Below are 18,790 nucleotides of genomic sequence, written 5' to 3' on the forward strand. Positions count from 1 at the left end.
AAGAAGTAATAATCTTTTCTTTTAAAGCCAATATTGACCACTTGGACAAAAAAGTCTGCAAAAGATTAACAACCTCACAAAATGTATTGACAAACAAGAAACAAGTTGCTCAAGCATCGTGTTTTCTGCCGCAAAAAATGTCATATATGTGTCCTATCTCCTAAGCTTGGTTACAAAACATGAACAATCGAAAACAACAAACTAAAACTGATTTTCTAATCCAGCTCACTACATTATATGCATCTTGTGACTCGAAATGCGTTTGGGTTTGTCCTTTTCTTTCTTTTGTTGCTATTAATAAGTTCAACTACAGAAAAGGTATCCATCCTTTTATACTTTTTTTTTTATATAAAATAAATAAAATAATGTTAACCAGTTCTTTCTAGTAACGAAAGTATAGACGTAGCCTAGTCTAATACATACATATTCATAATTCCTCCACAAACTGTACTTTAAGTTTTATCTATTCGAGAAATTTTAATAGCTAAATTGATTGATCATTTGATATAACTTTTATCTGATCAATGAGAATGCGATTCTCATCTTGTTATTAATTCCCTTTGCTCGGTCCATTTATTTCCCAATATAAATCGGCTGAATTCGTACTTGGTTCATATATTTGAGACCAAACCAATATTATTTATTACAAGTTGCAGATCAACCAGTTGTTACTATCGGTTGAGCAGGACTAACTACTCACTGATCTATGCAAAATTGATATCTATTGTTGGATAGTATTGCAAGAATTGATAGGAAATAGAGGGGAAAAAAAAACTTAAAAGTTGCGAATTTGAATCTTATATTTTAACGAAAAAGACATTTGTCCCTCATCGATGGTGGAAAGTAAAATAGGAGAGTTTAAATATAGAAACACTCCTATCAATAGTTAAAAGGGTTGAAAAGAGAGACCCCTTTCCGTCATTGCTTGGCTTTGGCTATGACTATGGATGATCAAGATATGTTTTTTAGACAAAGTTTGTTTTAATTATTTAATTAATTAAATTAAAAGTCCAAAAATATTTTTAATTAATTAATTGACGTTTTAAGTTAAAATACTTAACCAAAACGTTTCAATTTTTTAGTTGATTAACCCGATCTAACTCAGATCCGCGCGCGACCCATTTTATTTGAACTTTTCCATTTTATTTAAAATTTCTGCCATGAATGTTCTGAAAGGTTGCAACTTTCAGGAACAGTTAGTACCATTTGAAAGGTTGCAAACTTTCATTAATGGTTGTGTGGATTCTAAAAGGGTTGCGACCTTTCGGAACCAATTATTCTTACCTATAAATATCATTCATTCTTCGGAATATTTCCTTACGAATTTTCTAATTTTCTTCTTCTTCTTCTGCACTGATGTCAGCGAACCAATCAACAGCAGAAGTTTTTGATATTTTCAAACCTCGAATATTAGAGGAGAATAATTTGCTTAAGGGGACACTGTGAGTTCAGTGGAGTTGATCTTTTTCCTATTTAAAAGTTTTTCCATAGTCTGATACGTTTTATAAATTTTAGTTTTTTATTGTGAATTAAATTTCTGTTCATCTCTTTTACTGATTTAATAAATTTTAATTACTTAATGTTTCTGAAAAAATTTATTATAATCATTAATTTCAATTTTTCTAACACAAATTGACAACATCTATAACGTTATTGTCTCAATGTCAATGATTCCATTTGATTTGATGTAAAGCAAACATATTTGAATGCGCGTTTGTTTGCAACATATCTTGATCCTATAAAAAATGACTGTAATTAGAAATAAATATAATTCGATTAATTTTTTTATTCTTCTCTTTTTATTATTTTCGTGATTCAAGAGCTACAATGTCTGAATCGACTAGGATGACGTAGGTCGCCGCAAAGAGAGGACTTTGGATTTCTTATTTGTCAAGAAGAATCTGATCACATCTTAATCTTTAATATTTTTTGATTTTAAGTAAGATCTTATAAATTTTTATTTTGAAAAATGTATTCGACTGTTTTAGAAATTGTTAACGTTATACTATCAGCAGCATATAGTTATCTTATAGAGAATTAAGTCGTTTTTATCTAATTGAGTGTATTGATTAGAATATTATTGTCTACTCATACTATTTCAATATCACTTTCAATTTGTAAAACAAGTCTTCAATGTTGGAATGAGTCTTTTGTCTTAATAATGCCAAAGAAAATAAATACTTTTTTAGCTTTTTATTGTTGTGCGAGATATGCGGTGAGGCACTCTAAATGATTTGCATCATGGTCATCGTATCAAAATCACTTTTATTTATTATGTTCAGTGTCAATATTGTACGTTTTACTTTGCCCGTGCTTCATTGGCTTTACCCAAAAGCTCGAATTATAGAATATCTATAAGAGGTGGCTCATGGCTGTGCAGTGTACAGTGAGTGTCGTTTACTGGCTCTCAGTAACACCCAAAAAATGTTCAACTTTATACTATTTCATATTTATGTCTACAATCACTCCATCGGCCCCACAGATTATTACTTTGATTTCCTATACAATTTGGCTTCTTTCTTTAAAATGAAACAACGACAGAAAATAAATATATTCGGACTTGGCATAAACATTATTTAGTTACGTATTTGGCATAAAAATCAAATTAGATCCATACACCTTTAAAAAAAAGAAAAAAAAAAGACATAACATGTCATTACTGGAGGCATAATTGTGTTATTTATTATCTCTTTTCCAACAAATATATACATTGTGCGAGACTAATGCATACAAAATCATTGGTTTGGTTACTGTCACGAGTTCCAAGATTAATTATTATGCAAACAAAACCTTTTTGGATTTTTTTTACTATAAAGTATCGAAAGCAAAGAAGTATTTCCACTATCTCTTAAACACAGTCTATATTGTTCAACTCTTATCAATACCCACTGTTCATTGACATGGAGTAAGATGACGACTTCCTTCAATAACAATGTAAGTGATAAAGAAGCTCAGCACTCGTGCTTCGAAGAATGGATGGAGCTCCAACAACAAGACCTCTTGGAGCTTATTCACAATTCCGACTCCTCGTCATCGTCCAGCACCTCTAACACTAGCGCCAGCAGTGACTTCAACCTAAAACAACTCATTGAGAAATCCATCAAACACTTCCAAGAATACATTGACACCCGCAGACATTTGGCGTGTAGTGATGTCACTGCCTACCTTGCACCAACTTGGTGCACCACGCTAGAAAGCTCCATGCTTTGGATCTCCGGATGCAGGCCTTCCAGTTACATCCGTCTCCTTTATGCGATGAGTGGCAAAGAATTTGAATCCCATCTCTCCAACTATCTCCAAGGCAATAGATCCGGACACCTCAGCGGGCTCTTGACCGTGCAGCTGAACTCAGTGGATGAGTTACAGAGGAAGACAATAAGGCAAGAAGATCAGTTATCAAATAAGCTCGCCAGCTTGCAGGAGGAGATAGCTGATCAGCCATTTGCCATTATCGCCAATGAAGTGGGAAATCCTGGTGAAATATGTCGTGAAGCAGAGGAGGCCCTTGATAGACATGCTAAGTTTTTGGTGAATGTTGTAGAAGAAGCTGATAAGCTGAGGATGGTGACTTTGAAGGAGCTGATCAACATACTGAGTCCACTTCAAGCTGTGGATTTTCTCATAGCTAGCAAGAAGCTCCATCTTTGTGTCAATGCTTGGGGTAAAAAAAGAGATCATCAGCATGGGAGGAACAGAGAAACAAAACAAGAGAGGAACACATGTCCAACTTTATCTGGTCTTAAAAATTAAAATAAGGGAGTTAAACCGCTTATGTTATATAGAATAAATGTTTTGTTATTACTAAGTCGGCATTATTTTACCACTTCTTTCCAATCTTTTATGTTCTAGTGAAACTACCGATGAAGCTTAAAAAGACGTTGATCTACAGCAATAACTTTCTTAACATTTGAATCTTAAAATAGAGAGGAAAGTAGTTTCTTTGACGGGAAAATAACAATGATCAACTAACATCGACTAACAACACTTAACCTTCAATTAATCAAATTCTATGATTTTGAACCAATCACTAACAGAAGTCCAAAACAGTAACAAACATTTTAATCCTATGAAGCGCAAAACTGGGTGTCACAACGCCTAGATGAAAACATAAATCACTAAGGAAGTAGGAAAAGATCCAGGGGTTGCCTGAGGCCCTGAGAGCCGGGATGCTTGCCCTTGAAGATGAAGTAAACATGGTCGTGGGTATGAATGAACACTTTGCCCTAATTGGTTGGGGGTACGCAGGAGCTTAGTAGTTGCTAAGACGTTCAAAAGTTGGACATTTCTGAAATTGACATTCCCCAATGTGGGGATAAACTTGAAACACTTGCACACTTTCAAAAATTGTCGAGAATAGAGAAAACAATATGACAAGGCAAGGAGTAGCAGAAACAAAATTGTTCATCTTTGCATACATGTATATTTGTATACAGAATTCAAGTTTTATCTACTGAAACTACAAAAAAAATTCTTTTACACCATTAGTGCACTCTTACTGATCCAAACTGTTGTCCACTATCTTTTGTAAGTTACAAACTAATACACACTGCATTCACTTGCTCTCACATAGACATTTAAGTGTTCTAAACTTCCATGTAATAATTAATATACAGTTAGTGCATGAAACTTAAAACTGTTATCTTATATTATGGGAGCAAATGAATCAACACTCTGAAGATAACAATTCCCTACACTCGAAGATGCCCAAGATTTGGTAGAAATCTATTAAATGTATGTGTGCAGTGCAGTTTCAGTTTAAATTGGAATTGAATCTGTTTCTTCATGCTCTCTATATCCTAAAGCACAGTTTTTCAACAAAATAGCTTCTTTCACTTCATAAAAAATCCAGAAAACAAACTGCAATACATGGATATGCAGTTCGAAAAGTATTGTTTGCAACAAGTGATTTTCAATAATAAATAAAATTCAAAACTAATCAATGCACATAAATCGAAATCCAGCAAACTTTAGGGCTTACATCGAAGGAGTAATTCGGAAGAAGCAGACCTGTTGCGTATGAGCAGATAGAGAGAGAGAGCTGTAACAATGGCAGTCCGCAGCAGCATTAGAAAAATGTTTGTAAGAAAATAGAGATACCGAAAAGGGATTGAGGAAGAACGGGTTGGGTTTTTGGGCCTGCCTTTTTCTTTCATTACTGATATTAATGATAATTTAATTTTATTATTATGTATAGTAATATTATGAACTTGCAATAAATCAAAAGACATTAAGCATGCAAGAAAACCGTATTATGAATATTTTAAGATATATATTTGTTTGGTAATTAGATATTTAGAATATATATTATAAGTGGATAATAAATGTATTAGTTATGAATAAAATATGTAGTATATATATTTTATGAATTGTTTTTTGTTATACATATAAAACTTATAAAATAAGTGTTTACTAAAAAAAAATGTTATTACTATAGATCGTTCAAATTTCTTAATATGATATATCCATATGAATTTTTCAAAAATATAAAGAAGACTTTATCTCATATTTATGCTTTCAAATTTTCAATGAACATAAGTCTATCTTTGTACAAAATAAAATTGGTAATAATTGAAGTTATTTAATAAAAATTAAAATGGCCATTCAATTCAATTTGTCCTAGTTGGACTTCAAACTCAACAATCTTTTCTTTTGTTTTTCAAATATCATCAATCTCCATTGTACTCAATTAATTTAAGCTAATGACCTCAGTTCTCCATAGATTGAATCTAGAGAAGACGGAAATCAGTTTAGAGAAGATATTAGTATTTTGTATTCACTTAATCATATTACTTTATAATGATATGATATCGTTAGTGATGCTAGCTAATATTTCTCTGCTGTACTCAAGTTATTAGTAGGATACTATATTTTTTTCTTCTTTTGACCGTGTTATCAAAATACCAATTGTTTGTTTTTGTTTACATGTTATTTGAATCAAATCATCGGGTGCAAAGTCTGTGGAAGACTAATCTTGCAAACTTCTCCTCGCTTCTCTTAGACATTATCACCACAATCCACATATCCTCCGTTGAAACTTAAAAATTTATGATCGATACTCAATACATATTTGAGTTTTTAAACTTGTCATTTTTTACTTAGAACACTCAAAGTAAATCTCGTTTCAACTTAAATTATTTTGGTGTATGTTCATATTTGTCTATTAAATATTTAAACTAATTACATTAATTATATTATTTTCTTTAATTATATGCATATGTCTTACGAATATAATAGATTTTAAATATTTTTTTGTGTTTTTATTTTTTCATATTTTTAAACACTTAATGATAATTTAAACCGTCTCAAAAACAATTTATCAATATTCATGCCACAGAGATTAGTTGAATTAACTATTGTTATAATATCAATTAATATAATATAAGCATGACCTTTAAACTTTAAATGAAATGCATATCTCTTATCTAAACGTGCACGACGACGAAATTGAGGAAAGAATAATGGAGAGGAGTCAAATATTGCCATGCACAATTCAAAACTCCAAAAACATAAGTTGAAAAAAAAAACATGACCCAAATGAGTCAGATATGTTCCAATTTCCATGACTTGTCACTCAGTATGACTAGATCCGATTAATGTAGTGCTTTGTACATACTTGGTGTTTGTGTATTTAGTTGTGGTCAATGATCTCCGACTTTATTAGCAACATTAACATGTGGCTGCAACGTGTAACCCTTCTTCTTGACACGTTTCATTGTCATTACCTACACCTTCTCTACATGCATTCTCTCTCTTTTCCAAAATTGCCTCTTCACTCTTATTAAACATCACCAACCTTCACTTCGACCATTCATTCTATAACTGTAAAAATACATTTCATTTAATGACATTTTGATTAATATGAAATAGCCAGAGTACTACTTTACACGCTAAAACCTAATATTTATCACTGATATAAAGATCATATTTAAAAAGTAAATAATTTGATCAATATAAAATTAATAGACAATTTTACACTTGTTAATTTACTTGTATAATCATTTTTTATTATATATTTAAATAGCGATAAAATTAAAATTACTTTTTCATTTATAATTTTTTTCAAAATCAACCGTGTACAAAGATGGTATAACCGTGGGAGCAGAAGTTAAATTGGTTCCCCCACTACCCAAGTTCATTAAATAGTTGCGCGTAAGGCATGCAGAGGTGTCGAAGCCACGCAACCTTTTGTAGCATTGCCACTTGTTTTCTCGCTCTATATATTTTACTCTGTTTTTTCTTGGCAGTTAATTAATTAGTGCATTATTCTTCTCATATACAACTACTACGATTATCAAAAATGACGAGCCAAGTAGCGGAAAACTTCACAAAATACTTTGAAAATTGGATGATCCAACTTGAAGAGTTGCTGAAACAACTCGTTATTGTACCTAGGGAGACGTCATACGTGAATGATCACGAGTTATTGGTGAGTAAAATGACGACACATCACAAGAACTACTACACAGCCAAATGGGCCGCAGCTCATGAAGACATCTTAGCATTTTTCACTCCAATGTGGCTTAGTCCTTTAGAAATCGTCTACTCGTGGATCACAGGGTGGAAGCCTTCCATGGCGTTTCGATTAGTGAGTGGCGGTGGAGGAGCGTTTTCGGATGAGGAATTGAAGAATATTGATGGTTTGAGGGTGAAAATTCGCGGAGAGGAAGAGAAAGTGGAGAGGGAAATGGAGAGGCAACAGGTTGCAATTGGGGATAGAAAAATGGTGGAATTAGCAAGGATTAGAAATGATAATGATGAGTTGGTAGAATTGGCGTTGAAAGGGTTAAGGATGAGTTTAGAAAGGGTTATGAAAATGGCAGATTGTGTTAGGCTTAAAACGTTGAAAGGTTTGTTGGAGATATTGAGTCCTTTACAGAGTGTTGATTTCTTGGCTGCTATTTCTACTATTCAAATTCAGATGAGGAAAAGGGGAAGAAAAAGAATAAATGTTGATTAGCTTAGCTAGTCTCCAGATTTTATTTTGTGATTGTGTCAATTTCCTTTTATTGGAACGGCTTTTTTTTTTTAAATTAGCTTGCTTTGAGTAGACTCTTATATTTTGGGAGCAAATGAATCAACACTCTGAAGATAACAATTCTCTACACTCGAAGATGCCCAACATTTGGTAGAAATCTGCAGTATTAGTTTAAATCGGAACTGAATATATTTCTTCATCCTCTCTAATATTATAATACATAGTAACAACTTCGTTTCACTTCGAAAAGTATTGTTTTCAACAAGTGATTTTCAGTATTAAATAAAATTCAAAACTAATCAATGCACATAAATCGAAATCCAGCAAACTTTAGGGCTTATATCGAAGGAATAATTTGGAAGAAGCATATCTGTTGCGGATGAGGAGAGAGAGAGAGCTGTAACAATGGCAGTCTGCAGCAGCATTAGAAAAATGTTTGTAAGAAAGCCATGAGATTCCGAAAAGGGATTGAGGAAGAACGGGTTGGGTTTTTGGGCCTGCCTTTTTCTTTCATTTTCGGAAAAATCACTTAGTTCAGTAAATAATATAACAAATATTTACCCATTTTAGCAATATTTTACTTTTATTATTATTATTATTATTATTATTATGTATTGCAATACATAATAATATTCTGAATTTAAAGTGATTTTGTATGCAAGACACATGTATTGTGAATATTTTAAAATATATGTCTCATTGCTAATTAGATATTGACAAAAATATATTATACTTTATAAGGATGTGATAAATATACTACTTATGAAAAGAATTGTATTACCTGTATTTTATAAATTATTTTGTGTAATATATATAAAAATTATATAGTAAGTGTCCACTAAGATTGCTACGTAACAATTTCTTAAGTAGGTAATAAAATTCGCTTCGAGAAAATAATAATCAGAAACGGAAAATTATAGCAACAATCGATTTTATTATTTCAAATGCCAGTGTAACAATTTCTATGATTCCTCTGAATTTGCCTTTTCAAATATAAATTCGAGCTTGTTCTTGAATTCGATGGTCTTGATCTTGATCGTTCTTGAACTTGAATTCTTAAACTTGTAGCTTTGTAGAGAATTAAATGACGTTTGTACCACAAATTTTCTCTAGCTTCTTGTGTATAATTTTCTTTGTCCCCTTTTTATGAATTATGAGACCTCTATTTATAGTTTTAGAATAGAGGAGTTGCCATTAGAACAGGACTCCCTTCGGCCAATCAGATTTAAGCCTTTTAATTTTTTTTTTTTATTTCCCTCTCGATATCGTACCCATATTTAAAAGAAAAAGAATTCCTAATTTTAATAATACAATACCGTGAAATTATAAGATAACAAAAAAATATCCTCTTCCCTATCTTTGGTAAGGTAAAATACATAAATAAAAAATTTGGCTGCCAATTAAATTAGGCTTAAAATTTGGTAAACACATGGCTTAACATATGTCAATTCTATATATAAATATGAGTTAAATAGGAGTTTGAAGTCTAAAGGGTAAAAAAGATTATCAAAAATTTTAAAAAAGTATATCGATTTATTTAATCAGAAGAGGAAAATCGTTATTGAGAGAGTGATTTTATTTTAACGTCGGTCTCAAAATTTTCAAATTCGCTGATCTATCAGCAATTTTATTCATATTTTTTTCACTTTTTTAAATAAAATCACTGCCCAAACAGTCTTTTAAGCAAATTTTAATTTTATAAAGAAAAAAAATTGGATAATCGCTGCTTCGCGGCGATTTCTGCGTAAGTGGTGCTTTTTTTTTTTTTTTATGATTGCTGCCATTGCTGCCTTGGGCAAAAGAAAATTATTTAAATATATATATATATATATGCCAATAATTTTTTAACAAATTATTTAATGTTGGTAATTTTTTTAAAAAATAATTAAAATCAGCCTTTATTTAAAAAAAAGTTCTTTTAAATTAAAAAAAAAAACGCTTTTAGTAAATATTTCTGTAAAAAATATCGTTGTCAATTATTTTGTTAAAAAATTCATATTAAATATTGGTAAATTTTTTTAAATTTTGATCAAAATAAAAATTGTATTACAATTCTCAGTGCTAAATTTAAAAAATTACAATTGTAGCGTATGTATATTAAAAAAATAAATTAAAAAGGCAGCGTTTTAGTGAATTCTTTTTCTTGTCCGTAATTTTCTTGATTTTTCTAAATAAAAGATCGCAGCTTGGTGAAACTTTTTTTTTTAAAAAAATAAATCAGTGCCAATCTTTTTTCTTAAAATCGTAAATTATTTTCTTAAAAGAATTATCAACATTTAATATGATTTTCTTTAAAAAATTGGCAGCTATAAATTATAATTTTATGGAAATTCGATAACTAAAACAGCAGCTAAGATTTAAAAAGAAAAAGAAAAAGAAATCCACAGAAAATAGCTGCCAATAAAATTATCACTTAAATCGGTGCAGTAGCAGCGATTTAAAAAAAATATTTTTTATAGAAATGCTGCAGTAGCAGTGATTTTACTTTCGCTATTAGTATAGACTAATGATGTGAAAACAAAATCGCTAATCAATAGCGATTTTGCCCTTTTGGTTAAAAGTTGATGTATCCCTTTAGAATTTTTAAATTTTTTTTTGCTCTTTAGGCTTCGAACTCAGTTAAATAGGCTCATTTCATTAATATGAGCTGAAATTGTTATTTATACCCTCAACATTCTCATCTTTACAATAGTACCTCATTACATACAATATAATCAGTTTAACTATCGCTATAGAAATTACCTTTAAATTTTAATGAGATCTTTCTATCACACAAGATTGAATTTTAAAATTTTTAAGAACTTTGCTTTATTTATTAAATTTCGTACCAAATCAAATTATCATAAATAAAATGAATTAAGAAGTAATAATCTTTTCTTTTAAAGCCAATATTGACCACTTGGACAAAAAAGTCTGCAAAAGATTAACAACCTCACAAAATGTATTGACAAACAAGAAACAAGTTGCTCAAGCATCGTGTTTTCTGCCGCAAAAAATGTCATATATGTGTCCTATCTCCTAAGCTTGGTTACAAAACATGAACAATCGAAAACAACAAACTAAAACTGATTTTCTAATCCAGCTCACTACATTATATGCATCTTGTGACTCGAAATGCGTTTGGGTTTGTCCTTTTCTTTCTTTTGTTGCTATTAATAAGTTCAACTACAGAAAAGGTATCCATCCTTTTATACTTTTTTTTTTATATAAAATAAATAAAATAATGTTAACCAGTTCTTTCTAGTAACGAAAGTATAGACGTAGCCTAGTCTAATACATACATATTCATAATTCCTCCACAAACTGTACTTTAAGTTTTATCTATTCGAGAAATTTTAATAGCTAAATTGATTGATCATTTGATATAACTTTTATCTGATCAATGAGAATGCGATTCTCATCTTGTTATTAATTCCCTTTGCTCGGTCCATTTATTTCCCAATATAAATCGGCTGAATTCGTACTTGGTTCATATATTTGAGACCAAACCAATATTATTTATTACAAGTTGCAGATCAACCAGTTGTTACTATCGGTTGAGCAGGACTAACTACTCACTGATCTATGCAAAATTGATATCTATTGTTGGATAGTATTGCAAGAATTGATAGGAAATAGAGGGGAAAAAAAAACTTAAAAGTTGCGAATTTGAATCTTATATTTTAACGAAAAAGACATTTGTCCCTCATCGATGGTGGAAAGTAAAATAGGAGAGTTTAAATATAGAAACACTCCTATCAATAGTTAAAAGGGTTGAAAAGAGAGACCCCTTTCCGTCATTGCTTGGCTTTGGCTATGACTATGGATGATCAAGATATGTTTTTTAGACAAAGTTTGTTTTAATTATTTAATTAATTAAATTAAAAGTCCAAAAATATTTTTAATTAATTAATTGACGTTTTAAGTTAAAATACTTAACCAAAACGTTTCAATTTTTTAGTTGATTAACCCGATCTAACTCAGATCCGCGCGCGACCCATTTTATTTGAACTTTTCCATTTTATTTAAAATTTCTGCCATGAATGTTCTGAAAGGTTGCAACTTTCAGGAACAGTTAGTACCATTTGAAAGGTTGCAAACTTTCATTAATGGTTGTGTGGATTCTAAAAGGGTTGCGACCTTTCGGAACCAATTATTCTTACCTATAAATATCATTCATTCTTCGGAATATTTCCTTACGAATTTTCTAATTTTCTTCTTCTTCTTCTGCACTGATGTCAGCGAACCAATCAACAGCAGAAGTTTTTGATATTTTCAAACCTCGAATATTAGAGGAGAATAATTTGCTTAAGGGGACACTGTGAGTTCAGTGGAGTTGATCTTTTTCCTATTTAAAAGTTTTTCCATAGTCTGATACGTTTTATAAATTTTAGTTTTTTATTGTGAATTAAATTTCTGTTCATCTCTTTTACTGATTTAATAAATTTTAATTACTTAATGTTTCTGAAAAAATTTATTATAATCATTAATTTCAATTTTTCTAACACAAATTGACAACATCTATAACGTTATTGTCTCAATGTCAATGATTCCATTTGATTTGATGTAAAGCAAACATATTTGAATGCGCGTTTGTTTGCAACATATCTTGATCCTATAAAAAATGACTGTAATTAGAAATAAATATAATTCGATTAATTTTTTTATTCTTCTCTTTTTATTATTTTCGTGATTCAAGAGCTACAATGTCTGAATCGACTAGGATGACGTAGGTCGCCGCAAAGAGAGGACTTTGGATTTCTTATTTGTCAAGAAGAATCTGATCACATCTTAATCTTTAATATTTTTTGATTTTAAGTAAGATCTTATAAATTTTTATTTTGAAAAATGTATTCGACTGTTTTAGAAATTGTTAACGTTATACTATCAGCAGCATATAGTTATCTTATAGAGAATTAAGTCGTTTTTATCTAATTGAGTGTATTGATTAGAATATTATTGTCTACTCATACTATTTCAATATCACTTTCAATTTGTAAAACAAGTCTTCAATGTTGGAATGAGTCTTTTGTCTTAATAATGCCAAAGAAAATAAATACTTTTTTAGCTTTTTATTGTTGTGCGAGATATGCGGTGAGGCACTCTAAATGATTTGCATCATGGTCATCGTATCAAAATCACTTTTATTTATTATGTTCAGTGTCAATATTGTACGTTTTACTTTGCCCGTGCTTCATTGGCTTTACCCAAAAGCTCGAATTATAGAATATCTATAAGAGGTGGCTCATGGCTGTGCAGTGTACAGTGAGTGTCGTTTACTGGCTCTCAGTAACACCCAAAAAATGTTCAACTTTATACTATTTCATATTTATGTCTACAATCACTCCATCGGCCCCACAGATTATTACTTTGATTTCCTATACAATTTGGCTTCTTTCTTTAAAATGAAACAACGACAGAAAATAAATATATTCGGACTTGGCATAAACATTATTTAGTTACGTATTTGGCATAAAAATCAAATTAGATCCATACACCTTTAAAAAAAAGAAAAAAAAAAGACATAACATGTCATTACTGGAGGCATAATTGTGTTATTTATTATCTCTTTTCCAACAAATATATACATTGTGCGAGACTAATGCATACAAAATCATTGGTTTGGTTACTGTCACGAGTTCCAAGATTAATTATTATGCAAACAAAACCTTTTTGGATTTTTTTTACTATAAAGTATCGAAAGCAAAGAAGTATTTCCACTATCTCTTAAACACAGTCTATATTGTTCAACTCTTATCAATACCCACTGTTCATTGACATGGAGTAAGATGACGACTTCCTTCAATAACAATGTAAGTGATAAAGAAGCTCAGCACTCGTGCTTCGAAGAATGGATGGAGCTCCAACAACAAGACCTCTTGGAGCTTATTCACAATTCCGACTCCTCGTCATCGTCCAGCACCTCTAACACTAGCGCCAGCAGTGACTTCAACCTAAAACAACTCATTGAGAAATCCATCAAACACTTCCAAGAATACATTGACACCCGCAGACATTTGGCGTGTAGTGATGTCACTGCCTACCTTGCACCAACTTGGTGCACCACGCTAGAAAGCTCCATGCTTTGGATCTCCGGATGCAGGCCTTCCAGTTACATCCGTCTCCTTTATGCGATGAGTGGCAAAGAATTTGAATCCCATCTCTCCAACTATCTCCAAGGCAATAGATCCGGACACCTCAGCGGGCTCTTGACCGTGCAGCTGAACTCAGTGGATGAGTTACAGAGGAAGACAATAAGGCAAGAAGATCAGTTATCAAATAAGCTCGCCAGCTTGCAGGAGGAGATAGCTGATCAGCCATTTGCCATTATCGCCAATGAAGTGGGAAATCCTGGTGAAATATGTCGTGAAGCAGAGGAGGCCCTTGATAGACATGCTAAGTTTTTGGTGAATGTTGTAGAAGAAGCTGATAAGCTGAGGATGGTGACTTTGAAGGAGCTGATCAACATACTGAGTCCACTTCAAGCTGTGGATTTTCTCATAGCTAGCAAGAAGCTCCATCTTTGTGTCAATGCTTGGGGTAAAAAAAGAGATCATCAGCATGGGAGGAACAGAGAAACAAAACAAGAGAGGAACACATGTCCAACTTTATCTGGTCTTAAAAATTAAAATAAGGGAGTTAAACCGCTTATGTTATATAGAATAAATGTTTTGTTATTACTAAGTCGGCATTATTTTACCACTTCTTTCCAATCTTTTATGTTCTAGTGAAACTACCGATGAAGCTTAAAAAGACGTTGATCTACAGCAATAACTTTCTTAACATTTGAATCTTAAAATAGAGAGGAAAGTAGTTTCTTTGACGGGAAAATAACAATGATCAACTAACATCGACTAACAACACTTAACCTTCAATTAATCAAATTCTATGATTTTGAACCAATCACTAACAGAAGTCCAAAACAGTAACAAACATTTTAATCCTATGAAGCGCAAAACTGGGTGTCACAACGCCTAGATGAAAACATAAATCACTAAGGAAGTAGGAAAAGATCCAGGGGTTGCCTGAGGCCCTGAGAGCCGGGATGCTTGCCCTTGAAGATGAAGTAAACATGGTCGTGGGTATGAATGAACACTTTGCCCTAATTGGTTGGGGGTACGCAGGAGCTTAGTAGTTGCTAAGACGTTCAAAAGTTGGACATTTCTGAAATTGACATTCCCCAATGTGGGGATAAACTTGAAACACTTGCACACTTTCAAAAATTGTCGAGAATAGAGAAAACAATATGACAAGGCAAGGAGTAGCAGAAACAAAATTGTTCATCTTTGCATACATGTATATTTGTATACAGAATTCAAGTTTTATCTACTGAAACTACAAAAAAAATTCTTTTACACCATTAGTGCACTCTTACTGATCCAAACTGTTGTCCACTATCTTTTGTAAGTTACAAACTAATACACACTGCATTCACTTGCTCTCACATAGACATTTAAGTGTTCTAAACTTCCATGTAATAATTAATATACAGTTAGTGCATGAAACTTAAAACTGTTATCTTATATTATGGGAGCAAATGAATCAACACTCTGAAGATAACAATTCCCTACACTCGAAGATGCCCAAGATTTGGTAGAAATCTATTAAATGTATGTGTGCAGTGCAGTTTCAGTTTAAATTGGAATTGAATCTGTTTCTTCATGCTCTCTATATCCTAAAGCACAGTTTTTCAACAAAATAGCTTCTTTCACTTCATAAAAAATCCAGAAAACAAACTGCAATACATGGATATGCAGTTCGAAAAGTATTGTTTGCAACAAGTGATTTTCAATAATAAATAAAATTCAAAACTAATCAATGCACATAAATCGAAATCCAGCAAACTTTAGGGCTTACATCGAAGGAGTAATTCGGAAGAAGCAGACCTGTTGCGTATGAGCAGATAGAGAGAGAGAGCTGTAACAATGGCAGTCCGCAGCAGCATTAGAAAAATGTTTGTAAGAAAATAGAGATACCGAAAAGGGATTGAGGAAGAACGGGTTGGGTTTTTGGGCCTGCCTTTTTCTTTCATTACTGATATTAATGATAATTTAATTTTATTATTATGTATAGTAATATTATGAACTTGCAATAAATCAAAAGACATTAAGCATGCAAGAAAACCGTATTATGAATATTTTAAGATATATATTTGTTTGGTAATTAGATATTTAGAATATATATTATAAGTGGATAATAAATGTATTAGTTATGAATAAAATATGTAGTATATATATTTTATGAATTGTTTTTTGTTATACATATAAAACTTATAAAATAAGTGTTTACTAAAAAAAAATGTTATTACTATAGATCGTTCAAATTTCTTAATATGATATATCCATATGAATTTTTCAAAAATATAAAGAAGACTTTATCTCATATTTATGCTTTCAAATTTTCAATGAACATAAGTCTATCTTTGTACAAAATAAAATTGGTAATAATTGAAGTTATTTAATAAAAATTAAAATGGCCATTCAATTCAATTTGTCCTAGTTGGACTTCAAACTCAACAATCTTTTCTTTTGTTTTTCAAATATCATCAATCTCCATTGTACTCAATTAATTTAAGCTAATGACCTCAGTTCTCCATAGATTGAATCTAGAGAAGACGGAAATCAGTTTAGAGAAGATATTAGTATTTTGTATTCACTTAATCATATTACTTTATAATGATATGATATCGTTAGTGATGCTAGCTAATATTTCTCTGCTGTACTCAAGTTATTAGTAGGATACTATATTTTTTTCTTCTTTTGACCGTGTTATCAAAATACCAATTGTTTGTTTTTGTTTACATGTTATTTGAATCAAATCATCGGGTGCAAAGTCTGTGGAAGACTAATCTTGCAAACTTCTCCTCGCTTCTCTTAGACATTATCACCACAATCCACATATCCTCCGTTGAAACTTAAAAATTTATGATCGATACTCAATACATATTTGAGTTTTTAAACTTGTCATTTTTTACTTAGAACACTCAAAGTAAATCTCGTTTCAACTTAAATTATTTTGGTGTATGTTCATATTTGTCTATTAAATATTTAAACTAATTACATTAATTATATTATTTTCTTTAATTATATGCATATGTCTTACGAATATAATAGATTTTAAATATTTTTTTGTGTTTTTATTTTTTCATATTTTTAAACACTTAATGATAATTTAAACCGTCTCAAAAACAATTTATCAATATTCATGCCACAGAGATTAGTTGAATTAACTATTGTTATAATATCAATTAATATAATATAAGCATGACCTTTAAACTTTAAATGAAATGCATATCTCTTATCTAAACGTGCACGACGACGAAATTGAGGAAAGAATAATGGAGAGGAGTCAAATATTGCCATGCACAATTCAAAACTCCAAAAACATAAGTTGAAAAAAAAAACATGACCCAAATGAGTCAGATATGTTCCAATTTCCATGACTTGTCACTCAGTATGACTAGATCCGATTAATGTAGTGCTTTGTACATACTTGGTGTTTGTGTATTTAGTTGTGGTCAATGATCTCCGACTTTATTAGCAACATTAACATGTGGCTGCAACGTGTAACCCTTCTTCTTGACACGTTTCATTGTCATTACCTACACCTTCTCTACATGCATTCTCTCTCTTTTCCAAAATTGCCTCTTCACTCTTATTAAACATCACCAACCTTCACTTCGACCATTCATTCTATAACTGTAAAAATACATTTCATTTAATGACATTTTGATTAATATGAAATAGCCAGAGTACTACTTTACACGCTAAAACCTAATATTTATCACTGATATAAAGATCATATTTAAAAAGTAAATAATTTGATCAATATAAAATTAATAGACAATTTTACACTTGTTAATTTACTTGTATAATCATTTTTTATTATATATTTAAATAGCGATAAAATTAAAATTACTTTTTCATTTATAATTTTTTTCAAAATCAACCGTGTACAAAGATGGTATAACCGTGGGAGCAGAAGTTAAATTGGTTCCCCCACTACCCAAGTTCATTAAATAGTTGCGCGTAAGGCATGCAGAGGTGTCGAAGCCACGCAACCTTTTGTAGCATTGCCACTTGTTTTCTCGCTCTATATATTTTACTCTGTTTTTTCTTGGCAGTTAATTAATTAGTGCATTATTCTTCTCATATACAACTACTACGATTATCAAAAATGACGAGCCAAGTAGCGGAAAACTTCACAAAATACTTTGAAAATTGGATGATCCAACTTGAAGAGTTGCTGAAACAACTCGTTATTGTACCTAGGGAGACGTCATACGTGAATGATCACGAGTTATTGGTGAGTAAAATGACGACACATCACAAGAACTACTACACAGCCAAATGGGCCGCAGCTCATGAAGACATCTTAGCATTTTTCACTCCAATGTGGCTTAGTCCTTTAGAAATCGTCTACTCGTGGATCACAGGGTGGAAGCCTTCCATGGCGTTTCGATTAGTGAGTGGCGGTGGAGGAGCGTTTTCGGATGAGGAATTGAAGAATATTGATGGTTTGAGGGTGAAAATTCGCGGAGAGGAAGAGAAAGTGGAGAGGGAAATGGAGAGGCAACAGGTTGCAATTGGGGATAGAAAAATGGTGGAATTAGCAAGGATTAGAAATGATAATGATGAGTTGGTAGAATTGGCGTTGAAAGGGTTAAGGATGAGTTTAGAAAGGGTTATGAAAATGGCAGATTGTGTTAGGCTTAAAACGTTGAAAGGTTTGTTGGAGATATTGAGTCCTTTACAGAGTGTTGATTTCTTGGCTGCTATTTCTACTATTCAAATTCAGATGAGGAAAAGGGGAAGAAAAAGAATAAATGTTGATTAG

The 18,790-nt window shown here is 31.5% G+C and overlaps 4 protein-coding genes across 4 annotated transcripts; all 4 read left to right on the forward strand.

Moving 5' to 3' along the window:
- The first annotated feature begins 2,910 nt into the window (after positions 1-2,910).
- On the forward strand, positions 2,911-3,750 carry LOC138342174 (protein DOG1-like 3). The gene has a single exon (XM_069294380.1). It carries the CDS (start codon positions 2,911-2,913, stop codon positions 3,748-3,750), a length of 840 nt encoding a protein of 279 aa, XP_069150481.1.
- A 3,547-nt stretch (positions 3,751-7,297) lies between these two features.
- Positions 7,298-7,957, forward strand: LOC138342175 (protein DOG1-like 4). The gene has a single exon (XM_069294381.1). It carries the CDS (start codon positions 7,298-7,300, stop codon positions 7,955-7,957), a length of 660 nt encoding a protein of 219 aa, XP_069150482.1.
- Positions 7,958-13,743: 5,786 nt separating this feature from the next.
- LOC138342177 (protein DOG1-like 3) lies at positions 13,744-14,583 on the forward strand. Its single transcript, XM_069294382.1, has one exon. It carries the CDS (start codon positions 13,744-13,746, stop codon positions 14,581-14,583), a length of 840 nt encoding a protein of 279 aa, XP_069150483.1.
- Positions 14,584-18,130: 3,547 nt separating this feature from the next.
- LOC138342178 (protein DOG1-like 4) lies at positions 18,131-18,790 on the forward strand. The gene has a single exon (XM_069294383.1). It carries the CDS (start codon positions 18,131-18,133, stop codon positions 18,788-18,790), a length of 660 nt encoding a protein of 219 aa, XP_069150484.1.

The sequence above is a fragment of the Solanum lycopersicum genome, chromosome 2 (assembly GCF_036512215.1).
Source record: "Solanum lycopersicum chromosome 2, SLM_r2.1".
Classification (NCBI taxonomy): domain Eukaryota; kingdom Viridiplantae; phylum Streptophyta; class Magnoliopsida; order Solanales; family Solanaceae; genus Solanum; species Solanum lycopersicum.